Genomic DNA, 17,956 nt, shown 5'->3' on the forward strand with positions numbered 1-17,956 from the left:
AGGAAATTTAAAATTGAGAAAGGAGTTCGACAAGAGACACAATATCTCCGAAGCTGTTTACTGCTGCCCTTGAGGAAGCTTTCAGAAGATTAGACTGGTCGCAGAAAGGAGTCAATGTGAATCGAGAGTACCTAAACCATTTACGATTTGCAGATGACATTGTGGTCATAAGCCATGATCCCAAAGAATTAGAGGAAAATCTTAATCAGTTATGCACAGTTAGTAAGGATTTTGGACTAAAGATGAATATGGCTAAAACAAAAGTAATGATGAACAAGTATGCCACGGAAAGGGAAATAATGATTGAAGGAGCAGTAATTGAAAAGGTGGAGTCATATACTTATCTGGGACAAGTTATTAGCTGTAATAATGATAAATGGCTGGAAGTCAAGAGAAGAATAAATTTTGGATGGATAGCATTCAGGAAATATAGTCACATACTGAAGAGCAATATCCCAGTTTGTCTGAAACGTAAAATAATGAACCAATGTATACTCCCCACCATGACACATGGAAGTGAAACTTGGGCACTCACCAAAAGAATGGAACAGAAGCTGAGAACTACACAGCGAAGAATGGAACGAATTATACTGGGAATCAGACTGTTAGATAAGAAGAGAAACACATGGATTAGGCAGCAAACTCAAGTAAAGGACATTCTTATCAAAACTAATGAACTAAAATGGTCTTGGGCAGGCCACACAGCTCGAAGACATGATGACAGATGGACTAAGAAAATAACAGAATGGTACTCAAGAGGAACTAGAAGAAAACCTGGAAGACAAATGCGGAGATGGATAGATGAAATTCATGAGTTTTTGGGTAGTAAATGGATGGCCAGTGCTCAAAACAGAAGGAACTGGAAAGTTGCTGGAGAGGCCTTCATCCTGCAGTGGATTGAAAATGGCTGATGATGATGATGATGTGAAAGTGTCTGCAATTTTGCCCAGACACGATAGGAGAGAGTATATGATGAGAGCCTTGTCGATCAATTCAGCCCTGGAGAGGCTGCAAGGCTCAAGGGGAAGAATTTTTTTCAGCATGATATGTGCTTGTTGACAGGAGAGACTGCTTCTATAGAGATGGGGTGCAAGAATATTTGCTGATGCTATCGAGGCAGTGTTAGGTGGGTCGGAAAACTGCTAGCTTGGGTGAATACACAGACTAAAAGGTTAACAGTGGCCACAGGCAGAGGCAAAAGAGATTCTTGCACTACTTCTATTAGAATGAGCAGCAGCCTGGAAAGAAAGGTAATGGAGATTTCCAGGACTGCTGGCAGTCATAGTGGAACAAGTAAATACATGGGCTGTATTAGGGTAACTAAGAGTAGGAACAGGTGCATGTATACTTGCTAGGAGTATAGTTAATAAATTTGATGAGCTTGAAGTGCTAGTCAAGACATCAAAGGCAGATATTGTTGGGATATCAGAGACCTAGTATCACACAGATATAAGCAGTGAGAGATTGGAATTTGAGGAGTACAATATGTACAGAAAGGATAGACTGGACAGGAAGGGAGGAGGGGTTATGTGTTAGTTAAGAAACACGTAAAATCCAAGGAAGTGCATCCAATTGATGTTGGTTTGTTTGTTTGTTTGTATTTGGCTTTTAGGAGCATTAGCATCTAAGGCCATATTGCTCCAGGGATATGCGGTGGTCATTCCCTGACCTTTCCGCATCCTCCGTATTTGATGGTGACGGGCTCGAACCCCGGTCTAATCAAGAAGCGTGTGCTATGGACTGCTGCTCCTGCCCACCTGGCTATGGTGGACAATGCAATATTGAATTTGTTTGGTGTGACATAAGCATTGGGAAAGGAAAAATGAGAGTAGGTGTATGTTATAGGCCTAATGAATCTGATGAGTATAATGAGCAATTGTGCAGAGAAATAGAGTAGACCAGTAAACCAGAATGTCTTATAATGGGAGATTTTAACTTTTCAGATATTGACTGGAACTTGTGGATTGGTCACTCGCACACTAGCAAGACTTTTGTGGATGTATTCGATGGCTGTTTTCTACAGCAACATGTTATAGAGGCAACCAGAGGGAGTAATACTCTTGATCTGATTATCAGCAGTGATTATTCACACGTTAAGAATTTGCAGATAAAGGAACCACTGGGTGATAGTGATCAAAATGTACTGATCTGGGAATTACTTCAAGATGCAACTACCATCAAGGCTAAAGGGAAGGGCTTTTGCTTTCGTAAGATGACTACAGGGACCTCAGACAGTTTTTAAATTCTGTACAGTGGGATCAACTGATGATGTTACCAACGTAGAATTCTAAATGGGAAGCCTTCAGGGCCTTAATTCTGGAGGCTACTAGGCTTTTCATTCCAACTAAGAAATACTGTTCAAGGTTTAGGCCTAAATGGATTTCAGATGAAGTAATGAGGTTCATGGCAGAGAAGAAAAATGTATGGGATGTATATAAAGTATCAGGTGACACAGAAGCCTATGGCAGATATAAACTAGTCTGTAATCAAGTCACAAAGGGGGTTAGGCAGATTACGAGAAATCTTTGGCAAAGGATACAAAGAAAAATAGCAAAGAGTTCTTTATTTTTGTAAACTCTAGAAGAAAAGGGATGAATCAGATTGGACCACTTAACATAGATGGGTTGACTATTGATGATCATCATGATCAGGTAGCTGATAAACTGAATGAGTATTTTGCATCTACATTCACAAATGAGCAGTTATTCAATGAGGAGAGTGCTAGAAAATTTATCAAACTCCAACATGGAGCTAAGTGATTTTGTAATAACTGGGAGCAAACTGGAGGAGAAATTGTTGAAGTTAAACATAAGGAAGGACAGGATCTACTATCCAGTTGTATTAAAGGAGGGAGCAAAGGAAGTAAGAAAACCCTTAGCCATAATTATGAGAGCTTCCTTCGACTCAGGCGAAGTCTCCACGGACTAGAGGTGTGCAAATGTATCACCAATTCATAAAGGGGGTTCAAAAGGTGACACAAGTAACTATAGACCTGTTAATTTAACTTGAGTTATGGGGAAAATAATGGAATTGCCAATTAAAGAAGCATTGCAGGATCATCTAGACAAGACTGCAGTAACAGTTAAGACACAGTATGGGTTTGTTAAAGGGTAGTCTTGTCTGACCAATTTGATTGGACACTATGATGTGGTCACAAAGGAACTGAATTCCAAAAATAATTTTGATATCATATACTTGTATTTCAGGAAAGCTTTTGATTCTGTTGCACATGGAAGATTGCTGTACAAATTGGAGAGGTATGGCATTAAGGTAAGTTGCTACAATGGATAAAGGGATGGTTGAGTAGGAGACGACAGAGAGTGGTAATCAACGGACACTGCTCTTTGTGGACAAATGTTATTAGTGGAGTTTTCCATGGTTCGGTGTTGGGCCCATTGTTGTTTTGTATATTTATCAATGATATTGATGAAGGTAGAGTATATAAGGTTTAATGTCCAAGTTTTCAGATGATACAAAGGTTGGCAGGGTTGTTAACGACAGTCAAGACAGTATGCTACACCAACTAGATCTAGATAAGTTGGGCAAATGGACTGAAAAGTGGCAACTGAAGTTTAACATTGACAAATGTAAAGTACTGCATATGGGTAGCAATAACCCAAGAGAAAGATATTAACCGTATGGTTCTACACTCAGGGAAGTGGAAAGTGAAAAAGACCTGGGGGTAATTGCGCAGTCAAAAATGAAGTTCGCTGAATAGTGCAGACAGGCTGCCAGGGCAGGTCATGGAGTCTATCAATGATATATAGGAATTTTGCTAGCGGAGACAGGGAGGTGATTATCCTGTTATACAAGGCAATGGTCAGGCCACACCTAGAGTACTGTGTACAGGTCTGGAGGCCTCATTTTCGGAAGGATGTAGAGTTGCTAGAACGAGTACAAAGAAGGGCAACAAGATTGGTGAGGGAAAAATAGGGGTGCTCTTACCAAGAAAGGCTTAAGTTCTGCAAATTGCAGTGCCTGGAGGGTAGGCACCTGCAAGGTGATCTTATTGAGGTGTCTAAGGCCTTGAATGGGTTGAGCAACCTGAATGCTGTGATTTTTTCTCTTTCTCAGATTAAGAACCTGAGGAGGTACAGTTTCAAGTCGAGGAAAAACAGTTGTAGAATAGATGTGCGGAAATTTGCCTTTAGCCAGCAGGTAGCTGATTGGTGGAACAGGCTTTCATCTTTTGTTGTGGAAGCTAATAGCCTAAATAAACTTAAGGCTGAGCTAGACAGGATTTGGAACGAATGGAGGGGTGAAATGGGAATTTTTTTTTTTTGGCTGATGCTGCATAAGCCTGCTTTCTTGCATCATATGTCTCTACTAATGCTAAATATGTAGAATTTATGACAGCCTATAATCTCTGAGGAACACTCAACACCTCAACAGTTTTTTTGTAAATGTCCTCCGGTATTTTCTGCTATTTAGCCTTTAGAGTGGCGACTAGTTCAGTTTTTTTTTCCCCCTATCAGTCTCTCCTCACGTTCCCAATTCAATTGATCCCAGATGTGCTCTATAAAACTGAGGTCGGAGCTCTGGGGTGGCCAGTCCAACTTTTCAACAGTAATGTTCTCAAACAAATCGATTACAATGGGAGCAGTATGACATGGAAATTTGTCCTGCTGATATGGGTATGGGCTTTCCCAGACGTGCTGCCACAATGTAGGTAATGCATTATTGTCCAGGACATCTAGATAGGCTTCAGCATTATGGTTTTATCCAAAACAAAAGACGCAAATAAATTTTTGGGACACATGACATCATTGTCACTACGAAATTCTACATTATTTTTGTATTTCTATGCATTGCACACTGTGCATTACACTTATTTGTTTGAAAATGTCTGATTATATTGCATTGCTCACTGTCTGAAATTTAAAAAATCATATCTACATACAGTACTCCAGGCAAATGCATTATCCTTTTTTTAGATTTTACAAATAAAGGGAAAATACTGCACGTCTTCTGAAATTTTATGTCATATTTATCTAGCATCCTATCGAAGGATGTCATAGAAATATGATCTTAATTAGCTTTGCTACACAAGTACTATTGAAATTAGTATTAGTAATAGCATATGATGTAAAAACAAGTGTTTATACAGCATCAGCAAAAAAAAAAAAAAAGGAAAAAAAAGAGGGACCTCCATTACCCACCTATCCCATCCAGCAGCCTGTCTGGGTCCTCCCAGAATTTATCAAAATCACCCACCTCCACAACAAATGGAAGCCCATTCCAACAATCAACTACGAACTGGCTGAAGGCACACACCCACACATCCATCCTTCAACTGTCCCTCCTCAATCTGAACCCATGCCCCCTTCATGTGTGCAGTCTGAACAAGAGGAAGACTCCTATCAGCAATACTTAATTTAATTGGTGCCAGTTTAACTCTAATAGTAATAGTCTGATTAACCAAGCATTTAGAGGGCAAAAGCTTACATGGTTGATGAGCCCATGGTCTACCAAAGATGGGATAGAAATGTTCTGGAGTGTTGAGATTCACAAGCCTGATTATTATTATTATTATTATTAGCCATATGGTGCAAGGAAGCCTGTGGCTTATGCTGCACCAGCCAAAAGAAAAAAAAAAATTCCCCGCATTACTCTGAGAGAGAGAGAGAGAGAGAGAGAGAGAGAGAGAGAGAGAGAGAGAGAGAGAGAGAGAGAGAGAGAGAGAGAGAAGTGGAAAGAAATCACCAAGAAAGCTGATATCCAGCTGAGGACCCTGGGTTTGCCAAGTCCATACTCACCAGATGTGAGCCCCTGGGGTAAAATGTGGTTAAGTCGCTGCCTAATGCAAGGGAAATGAGATTAGGATTGGCGTTCACTGCATGAATAAATGTAAGCAGCCCAACCACCCCAAATAATTATCATTTCTTGTGGGATATTTGTTACTCGTCCATCTTTTGATGTCTGAATTGCTTCAGAACTTGAGTTTCTATCACTAAAAAAATGAGCTTCTTCCAAACATTCTTCTCCTCCACCTAGTAATTGATATTCTCTTGGCTATTATCCTGATTTTGAATCCCAAGTGATGCAGGAAAATGTTCACTGTTTTATCATGCCCATGTATGGGAGTCTACCTGCCATTAGATTAGAATTTAAATTTGTGTTACTACTGTCCGAATTTCTGTTTTTAAGGGAAGAAAATTCTGATAAGTCCAATGCTGGATTATTCTAAAATGAATTCTGACTCCCACTACTTAACATATTTTGCCCTGGAAATCCTCTATAGCTCTGCAAAAGACCAAACTTTGATAGTCCAGTCATATACTGTTTCCGATCCTATTGGGTGAAATTTGCAGTGGCAAGCTGCTGGGAAATCTTATGACGAAGTTCCCTAATACAGAGGGTTGTGGAGGCTACATGTCCCAGTGTATATTTCTATTTCCTGCCAATCTTCCAGTGAACTGCTGCCATCTTAAACTTTGTGGCATCTGAGGAAGGCCTAGAACCCCCATACACAATATGTTCCCTGATGAATAATAACATATATTTAATAACAATAATAATTAATAAACTTATCCTGTTTTCTTTTATGCTTTAAAAGCATTTCTGGTGAAGGTAAAGAAAGCCAACACGAGAACTACAGCAAACTTTGGGTACTTACCGAACAAACTGGTTTGTCACTACTGCAGTTTCTCCTTGCATTCTCAGTAAACAGACTGTGCACGTTATCAGTAGGAGGATTCGAGAACGACGTACTGATTGACACGTAGGCGTGACAGATGATGTAATGATTAGTTTTTCTCATTATTAAAAGCAGATTATTGGAGTTCATGAGCGTTTTTGCTATTAAAAAAAACCATATTACTGATTTTTTGTACATTTTTAAGGTTAGATTTCCTAACCTAACCTTAAAGGATAGGTTAGGAAAAAAGAAAAGGTTTCTTTATTTTTTGTTATATTTCATAACCTGCCTGTACATAAATTTTAGGTTAGGAAATAATAGGAAAAGAATATTTAACTTAACGCTATGATGTTATCATCTATCACATCCACGTGTCAATCAATCCTCAACTTCTACTGCCGCTACCAATAACATGCACCATCCATTTTCCAAGAATGTAGAGAGAAACTGTGATAGTGGCAAACCAGTTTGTCTGGTAAGTTTCACATAGTTCTTGTGTTGGCTTTCTTTACCTTTGCTGTATTTCCTTTAGACTTACTCATTATTATAAAAATCTCAAAATTTTCAAACATTTGGTTATAGTTTTATTTAATTAATCAAATTACATAATTCAGTCTGAAAGTAATGTTTATCACTCCTGGTTCTGCCATATTTTGTGGCAACTTTCACATACATTCCACGACATGGCACACATTACGGAGAACAACATTATCATCCCACATTTCTATTTTGCAATGTATACTAGAACCAATTCATTAAAGAAAATAAGTAAAAATTTGTATACTAGAACCAATTAATTAATGAAAATAAGTAAAAATTTGTATAGTAGAACCAATTCATTAATTTGTATACTACAACCAATTCATTAATGAAAAATAAGTAAAAATTTTCAAAATTAAAAAACAAAAATTGCATTTTTTAAATGTAGCATTTTAGTATTTTTTTTTTTTAAAAAGTGAAAGACAGAAAAGCCGAGTTTTACAAAAAAAAAAGAAAGAAAACTGTCAACTACATTATGACAATGAGATGGAGAACAGGTTAAACTGAGTTAAAAAGATGAAGTCTGAGGATGAGAATGGAGATAGAGGCAGAGGAGGCTGATAAATTGCAAAGCTGCTATTGGTGAATTCACTGATGCACACTTGTTCATTACTTCCAGAACTGACAACACAATGACAACAATTTAACAATTTCATCACTGACAACACAATGCTCCAGAAGCATCAGTTTACAAGGCACTTCAATCTCTCCTGTAATGGTTCCTTTACGGCAGTGGTGGCCTGGGAATAATTTTTATACGGCCCATGCGGAAAGTGAATGAAAAGAGCATTTTAAATTTTGTAAATTATCAACCAAAATTTTCTCATTAAATGTTAAGTTTTGTTCAGTAAATGTTATTGTGTATTGTACTTAATAAAGTTTTTGAATATTTTCAATTTTAGGTGTATCATTATATTTTATTTATTCACCTTAACACTGAAAAGCAGTGATACTTTTCAGGTTGTAAATTTTCTAAAATGAGCAAATTTAAAAGTAAGGTATTTTTTTAAAAAAACAAAAGTAAGTCATATTTTTATAATTTTAATAAAATCGAAAAAATAAATTCATAGACATGTTGCACAAAGTGTTAGGAATTTGTAATTTTTATATATAGTTTAAAAATAAAAAAACATTAACACGAAAATAGAAACTTCCTTTTACATGTAACACAATGATTTTTCTCAAACCACTCACAGTGCGGCTCGCGAAACAAATCTAACTTTGAATATGGCCCATGTATGGGAAAAGGTTGAACACCACTTTAGAGAATCGATGTGTTGCACAAGTCAACTCCACATGATCCCCAAAAATTTAATGAATCTGCTACATGATTTTTGGCAATGAAGGTGGATGACATATGACACTGAAACACCCCCCCCCCTGCTAAGCAGTGGCATGAGTACCAATAATTGCCCACTATAGGATTCACTGCCTCCTTGTGTTACTGACGAAAAAAATACCATTACTGTGACTTCTCTGATGCCACATTAAATCCTACCCTTCAAGGTATAGAATGTTTGGATACAAATGTTTTTCACAGGATGGTGATCCACTGAACAAACACACATATGATAATAGTGACCATGACTTTCCAGCATTTTACCAATATTTTGACATCCTATTCGGCCCTGGAAGGATTGTGCAAGGCTCAAGGGGTAGAATTTTTTTCAGCCTGGTCTGTACTTGTTAACAGGAGAGACTGCTTCTACAGGGATGGGATACACTTAAATAGAAAGGGTGCAAGAATGTTTGCTGATGCTACGAGGCAGTGTTAGGTGGGTCGGAAAACTATTAGATTGGGGGGATACAAGGACTAATAGATTAACAGTAGCCACTGGCAGAGGTCAAAGAGATTCTTGCACTGCTTCTATTGGAATGAGCCGCAGCCTGGAAAATAAGATGCAGGATAGTTCAGAGACTGCTGGGAATCATTGGGGTACAAGTGAACACATGGGTTGTGTTAGGGTGGCTAAGAAAAAGAACAGGTGCATGTATACTTGCGTGTACACCAATGCTAGGAGTTTAGTAAATAAATTTGATGAATTTGAGGTATTGCTCAAAACATCAAAGGCAGATATTGGGGGATTTCAGAGACATGGTGTCACACAGATATAAGGAATGCAGAACTGGAATTTGGGGAGTACAATGTCTACAGAAAGGATAGACAGGGTAGGAAGGGAGGAGGGGTTATGCTATTAGTTAAGAAATACATAAAATCCAAGGAAGTGAAGCCAGTCGACATTGCTGGACAGTGCAGTGTCGAGTCAGTTTGGTGTGACATAAGTATTGGGAGATCAAAATTGAGAGTAGGCGTGTGCTATAGGAGTGTGCTATAGGCCTAATGACTCTGATGAGTATAATAAGAAACTGTACGGGGAAATAGAGTGGGCCAGTAAATCAGAGAGTCTTATAATGGGGGATTTTAATTTCCCAGATATTGACTGGAATTTGGGGGGTGGTCACTCACACACTAGCAAGGCTTTTGTGGATTTATTGGATGATTGTTTTCTACATCAGCATGTTCGGGAGGCAACTAGAGGGAATAATACTCTTGATTTGATTATCAAGATTCTTCATGCATTAAGAATCTGCAGGTAAATGAACCATTAGGTGGCAGTGATCACAGCGTGCTGAAGTGGGATTTACTCAAAGAGGTAACTACCATTAGGGGTAAAGGGAAGGGTTATTGCTTTCGTAAAGGTGACTACGATGGACTGAGACAGTATTTAAATTCTATATAGTGGGACCAACTGATGATGTTACCAACAGCAAATTCAAAATGGGAAGCATTCAAAGAACTTATCTTGGAAGCTACTAGGCTTTACATACCAACTAAGAAATATTGTTCAATGTTTAGGCCTAAGTGGATGTCAGACGAACCAATGAGACATATGGCAGAGAAGAAAAATGCATGGGATACATACAAATTAACACATGACACAGAAGCCTATGTTAGATACAAGTTGATCTGTAACCAAGTTACAAAGGAGGTTAGGCAGGCGAAGGCAGATTACGAGAAATCTTTGGCAAGGGATGCAAAGAAAAACAGCAAAGAGTTCTTTACTTATGTAAACTCTAGAAGGAAGGGGATGAATCAGATTGGTCCACTTGATATCGATGGGTCAACTGTTGATGATCCTGCTCAGGTAGCTAACAAACTGAATGAATATTTTGCATCGACATTCACACATGAGGAGTTATTCAGCGAGGGAATGCCAGAGGTGTATTCAACTCTGGCAGTAAGCTAGATAATATTGTAATAACTGAGAGCAAAGTGGAGGAGAAATTGTTGAAGATAAATACAAGAAAGGCACCTGGGGTGGATGGCATCTATCCAGTTATATTAAAGGAGGCAGCAAAGGAAGTAAGCAAACCCTTAGCCATAATTATGAGAGCTTCCTTGGACTCAGGGGAAGTACCCATGGACTGGAGATGTGCAAATGTGACCCCAATTCACAAAGGAGGATCAAAGGGCGACACAAATAATTATAGACCTGTTAGTTTAACTTCTGTTCTTGGAAAATTAATGGAGGCACTGGTTAAAGAAGCACTGCAGGATCATCTAGACAAGACTTCAGTCATAGCTCAGACACAGCATGGTTTTGTTAAGGGGAAGTCTTGCCTGACCAATTTGATTGGATACTATGATGCAGTCACAAAAGAACTGGATGCAGGGAATAACTTTGATATTATATACTTGGATCTTAGAAAGGCTTTTGATACTGTTGCACATGGAAGACTGCGCTGCACAAATTGGAGCAGTGTGGCATTGGAGGCAAATTGCTGCTATGGATAAAGGGGTGGTTGAGGGGGAGAAGACAGAGAGTGGTAATCAATGGACACTGCTCATCGTGGACTAGTGTTATTAGTGGAGTCCCTCAGGGTTCAGTGTTGGGTCCATTATTGTTTTCTGTATTTATAAATGATATTGATGATGGTATATCAAGCTTAATGTCCAAGTTTGCAGACAATATGAAGGTTGGCAGGGTTGTCAAGGACACTACTGACATTATGTTGCTGCAACAGGATCTGGAAAGGTTGAGCAGATGGGCTGAGAGGTGGCAAATGAAGTTTAACATTGACAAATGTAAAGTACTACATATGGGAAACAGCAACCCCAGAGCAACGTATCAACTCTGGGGGACTACACTGACAGTGGTAGAGAATGAAAGGAACCTGGGGGTGGTTGTGCAGCCAGATATGAAGTTTTCTGAGCAGTGCAGATGGGCTGCAAGAGTAGCTCATGGTGTATTGTCGATGATATATAGGAATTTTTCTAGCAGGGATAAGGAGGTGATTATTTCCTTGTATAAGGCAATGGTCAGGCCACACCTAGAGTACTGTATAGAGGTCTGGAGGCCTCATTTCAAGAAGGATGTAGAGATGCTGGAACGAGTACAGAGAAGGGCAACAAGATTAGTGAATGGAACAAAGGGGTGCTCTTATGAAGAAAGGTTTAAGTTTTGTAAATTACAGTATCTGGAGACTAGGCACCGGCGAGGTGATCTGAAAGAGGTGTATAAAGCCTTGAATGGTTTGAGCATGCTCAATGCTGATGGGATTCTTCCTCTTGCTCAGAATAATCACCTGAGAGGGCATAAATTCAAATTGAGAAAAGACAGATGTAGGATAGACATGAGGAAATTTGCCTTTAGCCAGCGGGTGGTTGGTTGGTGGAATAGACTTCCATCCCTTGTCGTGGAAGTTGATAGCCTAAATAAGTTTAAGGCTCAGCTGGACAGGTATTTCGAACGAACAGAGGAAGTTGAAGTGGTTACTTTTTTATTTATTTATTATTATTATTATTTTTATTTATTTATTTATTTATTTTTTTGGCTGATGCTGCATAAGCTTGCTTTCTTGCATCAAATGCCTCTACTAATGCTATTCTTTGTACTGTAATTCTTGTGACTTTCAATTATGCAGATTAAGGGCACAGTTTATTAAGGCAACGTGCAGTCTGTGATTGAATTGAAGGGAAACATCACAAACACATTACTAAAATTCACTATGATATGACTTGCTTTCGGCAACAGTTGACCATGCTGCAATGTGCTTTTGAGGCATTTGTAATACAAATGGTTATCACAGTGAGCAATTTTATCTTTGCAACCTAGAACTTCTTCATATCTTACTGTAACTCGATTAAATAAATTACACCGAGTGCCAGCTGTGTGAGTGCATGCAATGTAAATGCACCCTGGTGTCATTTTAACCACCCTGTATAATCTCTATACAAAATGAGAGTGGTAATCAATGGACACTGCTCATCGTGGACTAATGTTATTAGTGGAGTCCCTCAGGGCTCAGTGTTGGGTCCATTATTGTTTTCTGTATTTATAAATGATATTGATGATGGTATATCAAGCTTAATGTCCAAGTTTGCAGACGATACAAAGGTTGGCAGGGTTGTCAAGGACACTACTGACACTATGCTGCTGCAACAGGATCTGGAAAGGTTGAGCAGATGGGCTGAGAGGTGGCAAATGAAGTTTAACATTGACAAATGTAAAGTACTACACATGGGAAAAAGCAACCCCAGAGCAACATATCAACTCTGTGGTACTACACTGACAGTGGTAGAGAATGAAAGGGACTTGGGGGTGATTGTGCAGGCAGATATGAAGTTCTCTGAGCAGTGCAGACGGGCTGCAAGAGTAGCTCATGGAGTATTGTCAATGATATACAGGAATTTTTCCAGCAGGGATAAGGAGGTGATTATTCCATTGTATAAGGCAATGGTCAGGCCACACCTAGAGTACTGTATACAGGTCTGGAGGCCTCATTTCAAGAAGGATGTAGAGCTGCTGGAACGAGTACAGAGAAGGGCAACAAGATTAGTGAATGGAACAAAGGGGTGCTCTTACGAAGAAAGGCTTAAGTTTTGCAAATTACAGTGTCTGGAGACTAGGCACCAGCGAGGTGATCTGATAGAGGTGTATAAAGCCTTGAATGGTTTAAGCATGCTCAATGCTGATGGGATTCTTCCTCTAGCTCAGAAAAATCACCTGAGAGGGCATAAATTCAAATTGAGGAAAGACAGATGTAGGATAGACGTGCGGAAATTTGCCTTTAGCCAGCGGGTGGTTGGTTGGTGGAACAGACTGCCATCCCTTGTGGTGGAGGTTGATAGCCTAAATAAGTTTAAGGCTCAGCTGGACAGGTATTTTGAACGAACAGAGGGGTGAAGTGGAAGTGGGTTTTTTTTTTTTTTTTTGGCTGATGCTGCATAAGCTTGCTTTCTTTCATCAAATGCCTCTACTAATGCTAATGCTAATGCTAATGCTAAAATTAGAATAGAGGTTTAGAGGTGGCTAGCTGGAACAACAAAAAAATAATAAATAAATAAATAAAAAAAGGCAGCAAAAAGAGCAATGAAAAATACAAACCAAAACCGAGTCATTCACTGTATCTAAGTAGCAATCAAATAACACTGTGAATATGTTTCAACCACATATTCTATATGCCCCAGGCAAGTGTTTCAATGAACCTTCTAGTAACTAAGAAGTGCATTACTGCAACATTGGTTTGTGTTGCCTAATGCAGTGAAGGTCTGACAGCAATCACATGTGACTCTTTACTAGTGTTCTTGTCTTATAATTTGTTACATCTTTCTTACTCATGTCATTAAAACAAGAACACCTGTATCATATTTTTATACTGTTATTGTCACGTTCTATCATAATAACCAATAATTTTTTTTAGCAATATTTTTTACAGCTGTGTCAACATAATCATATTTAAATATCTGTTCATTAATTTTGAAAATCAATATAAGCCAACTCTTTCTGCCTCTCTCTCTCTCTCATACATGCACATAGAAATTTATTTAATTTTAGAAAAGTTAAAACATAATAATGAAAAAAGAATTCGTTAATTAAGTTAAAACTTACTGTTGATGTGCTTGGTTGCCATGGTCTACCTCCTGGAGCAGGCCTAAAAATGAACACATAAAACTATACAGATGCCAAACATAAAAATACAAATGTGGATAGAGCATTTACAATTCCTGACTTAAAAATAAATATATTACACTATGATACTCAATATGATTTATTCAGAGGTCTAGTAATATATAATTATATTAAATTTACACTGTTCTTCAACATGTCATCCCTAAGGAATAATGGTTAATTGTAAAGGTTGCGTAACAGGTATACAACAGCAGAATTTAAAGTCAGCATATAAAAGGCATATGCATACAATGATAGGTGTTTTTTTTTTTTTTTTAATTGGTATATGTGCAGCCCCAACCAAACTATGGGAACTCCACATTTAAAATGTGTAGTTATTGTACAGATAAAGGCCAATCGGTGTAGTGGTGTATTTGTACAGTAGTACAGTGTTGGGTTGTGTTGTGTTGAGTGCCTAGTTCGCTGCAGCAAGCTGCCATGAGCTAGTTTCCGTCCTTGGCATGTGGAGCCGGGCCACAGATCTACCACCTAGGACAGATTAACACTTGTCCATCTATTCATCATACATATCTTAAAACACTATAGTAGTGTGTGTATACAGAGTAAGGAAAGAAAAGAAGAAGGAAGAATAAAAGAATTAGTTTGAAGAAAAATATTAAAGAGAACAGAAGAGGAAACAGAAACTCAAAATTCTCATGGGAAAAAGAAGGATTTGGATCCCTTCAGAGGAGTGAGGGAGGGTTGTCACATACTAGACATGTCCAGCCACACACACCATGTTCTTTTGTGAAAGGAAAATCAACTCTGCTATATCAATCTTGTACTGAAAATCATTTTAATTGTGTTGGTACAGGAACTTTAACACATTTGCTGTGAACGCAACAAATGATGTGGCACATTGCATCCACGCAGTCATTCTTAAGCAGTCAATAAATAAGTGCTGTAAAAGTAAATGCAGCTGATATCAAGCAGTTGAAATTACAACTGCTTGATATCAGCACAATCATTGAAGTTGCACTAATTTTCAGCAATGCTTGGTTTTTGTTTATCCCTATCCGTGTGCTGTAAAGAGATGGTAGAATGTTTATTTGTTCTTTGTTGGTATTGAGGTTCCTTTATGTACAAGGAATATATATATAAATATATGTATATATTGACATTTTTTCTGATTTACAGATTGGCCCAAAAGTGTTTGTTTTTACCTATGAATTCCAGACATACTTTTCAACTATTATTTATTTTTAAGGCAGACATAATATACCAAGTTGCCCTCAAACGTTATAAAAATTACAGTACATGAAATGGAATCTGAAATACAAGTGTCTCTAAAATACAGTTTAAAATAAAAGTGATTATTCATGCATTAGGAATCTGCAGATAAAAGAACTACTAGGTGGTAGTGATCACAATGTATTGATTTGAGATTTACTTAAAGATGTAACTACCATCAAGAGTAAAAGGAGGGGTTTTTGCTTTTGTAAAGGTAACTACAGTTGTCTCGGACAGTTGTTAAATTCTATACAGTGCGACCAACTGATGATGTTACCATCAGCAAATTCTAAATGGTAAGCAATCAAGGAATTAATCACAGAAGCCATAATGCTTTTCACACCAACTAAGAAATGCTTTTCAAGGCATTGGTCTAAATGGATGTTTGATAAACTGATGAAACTCGTGGCAGAGAAGAAAAGTGCATGGGATGCATATAAATTATTCAACAATACAGAAGCCTATGGTAGATATAAACTAGTCTGTAATCAAGTCACAAAAGAGGCCAGGAAAGCAAAGCCAGATTATGAGAAATTTTTGGCAAAGGATGCAAAGAAAAACAGCAAACACTTCTTTACTTATGTAAACTCTAGAAGGAAGGAGATGAATTAGTTTGGTTAATTTGATATCGATGGTTTGACTGCTGATGATCCTGCTCAGGTAGCTGACAAACTGAATGAGTATTTTGCATCTACATTCATACATGAGGAATTCTTTAGGGAAGGGGATGCCAGAAATTTCTCAAACTCTAACAGAAAGCTAAATGATCTTGTAACAACTGAGAGGAAAGTAGAAGAAATATTGTTGAAGTCAAACATAAGGAAGGCACCTGGGGTGGATGGGATCTATTCAGTTATATTAAGGGAGGCAGCAAAGTAAGCAAAACCTTGGCCATAATTATGAGAGCATCCTCAGATTCAGGGGATGTCCCCATGGACTGGAGATATGCAAATGTAATTATACAATTACAAACCTATTAGTTTAACTTCTGTTCCAGGGAAAATAATGGAGTCACTGGTTAAAGAAGAAATGCAGGATCATCTAGACCATTGGTTCCCAAACTACTGAGACCTATGGACCCTTTCAAAAATCAAAAAAAGTTTGCAGACCCCTATATATATATATATATATATATATATATACATATGTTAATATTAATCATTAATACAGTGACTTTAACGTACTGCTTTAATATACTGTATTTATGGACTAGTGCTGTTGCAGTGACAATGGATACACTATGTCCATAATGTGTTGTATATGTTTATATATTGTGAGGAAAGTTATAGTATTATAATCATATTTCGATATATACCTAGACGAATCTATGGAAAATGCATAGAAGGAAAATACAGGGTTTTTAAAAAAGGATGGTCAATAATTTAAAGGTGAAAAGTGCAAACTAAAATAAGCAAAATAGTACCAGTGAACATCAAGCTGCAAATGACCCATTTTCGAGATAATGCACATTTTCTGTTAAGATCCACCACTGACTATGGGAGCATTCTGGGAGGGTAGTCTGTATTGCTGAGACCTTGTACATGCTGGATATGGTAGGGTAATTGGAAATGTAAAATTTGCCACACATTGCTATGACTCAGTACATGCTCTTGCAGAGCAACTCTCCTTGTCGAAATTACTGGATTTTGTTCTATTCTTTTTAACACCCTTTCCTCAACATCAGGTGTTATGCTTCTGGGCCTACCTGCTCGTACTCCATGTGCAAAGCGCCCATGTTCTCTGAAGGCATTGATGTACCCTGATGAATGTGAGGCTGTTGGGCTGCCTTCGACGGGGAAATGTTTCTTGGCACAAATGTGCAGCCTCGAGTGCACTGTCGTTGGCTTTGCCATACATGAAGTGCATGTCCGCATTTTCTTTGTTGCTGTAACTTCTTTCTGTGTTGACTATCCTTTGACAAGTACTGGTATGCCTGCTACGTCTCAGATTATTGAGAAAGGGGAAAGGGAGAGAATGAGCATAACCTAACCTAAACAAACAAGTCAGTGGTGGATCCCAACTAGAAATGTGCAATATCTCGAAAATAATTCACTTAAGGACCCATGTTTACTAGGCTTTTTTTTGCATATTGTAGTCTGTATAGTTCGCCTTTAAATTATTGACCATCACTTTTGAAACACACTGTATATACAAAAGTAAAATATACGTCTTATTGTAGCATACCCACAATTCGGGTGACTTCGTCTGGGGTCAACCACCAAAACTGAAAGTAAAACAGCGATAAGAAGTTCTCTATTTCTGTGACGATCAACTTACACTATGTTGAAATCAATTTTGAGGTGATGTTGAAGTAGAATAACCAATAATATAAATTAAAATAAATAACAGAATTTAGAGGTTTTAAAATTTAGAATACTCATTTAAATTATAATCTAACATATATTTTAAGAATGTTAATTTAAAATACTACACAGTGCTCAGTGATCATCGTTGACCCAACAGAGAATGTATGTTAGTTTAGAAATTAGAATAAGAATAAAGTATATTTACCATATCCAAGCAGACGAACCAATGAAATTGTATGTAAAGCATGGCCCTCTAGTGACAATTAGAATATGGCACCCCTATATGTGTG

At 37.9% G+C, this 17,956-nt stretch overlaps 1 protein-coding gene across 4 annotated transcripts in view; it reads right to left on the reverse strand.

Annotated features, from left to right (window-relative positions):
• LOC150087077 (single-stranded DNA-binding protein 3-like) overlaps window positions 1-17,956 on the reverse strand; it is a 538,273-nt gene that overhangs the window by 181,948 nt on the left and 338,369 nt on the right. For all 4 annotated transcript variants that reach the window (XM_090371800.1, XM_090371798.1, XM_090371799.1 and 1 more), the window contains one exon: window positions 14,071-14,113. In XM_090371800.1, the coding sequence (XP_090227926.1) occupies window positions 14,071-14,113 (43 nt within the window). The remainder of the gene's footprint in view (window positions 1-14,070; window positions 14,114-17,956) is intronic.

Source organism: Mastigoproctus giganteus, chromosome 4 (genome assembly GCF_048544385.1).
Source record: "Mastigoproctus giganteus isolate SK-2022 chromosome 4, ASM4854438v1, whole genome shotgun sequence".
Classification (NCBI taxonomy): domain Eukaryota; kingdom Metazoa; phylum Arthropoda; class Arachnida; order Uropygi; family Thelyphonidae; genus Mastigoproctus; species Mastigoproctus giganteus.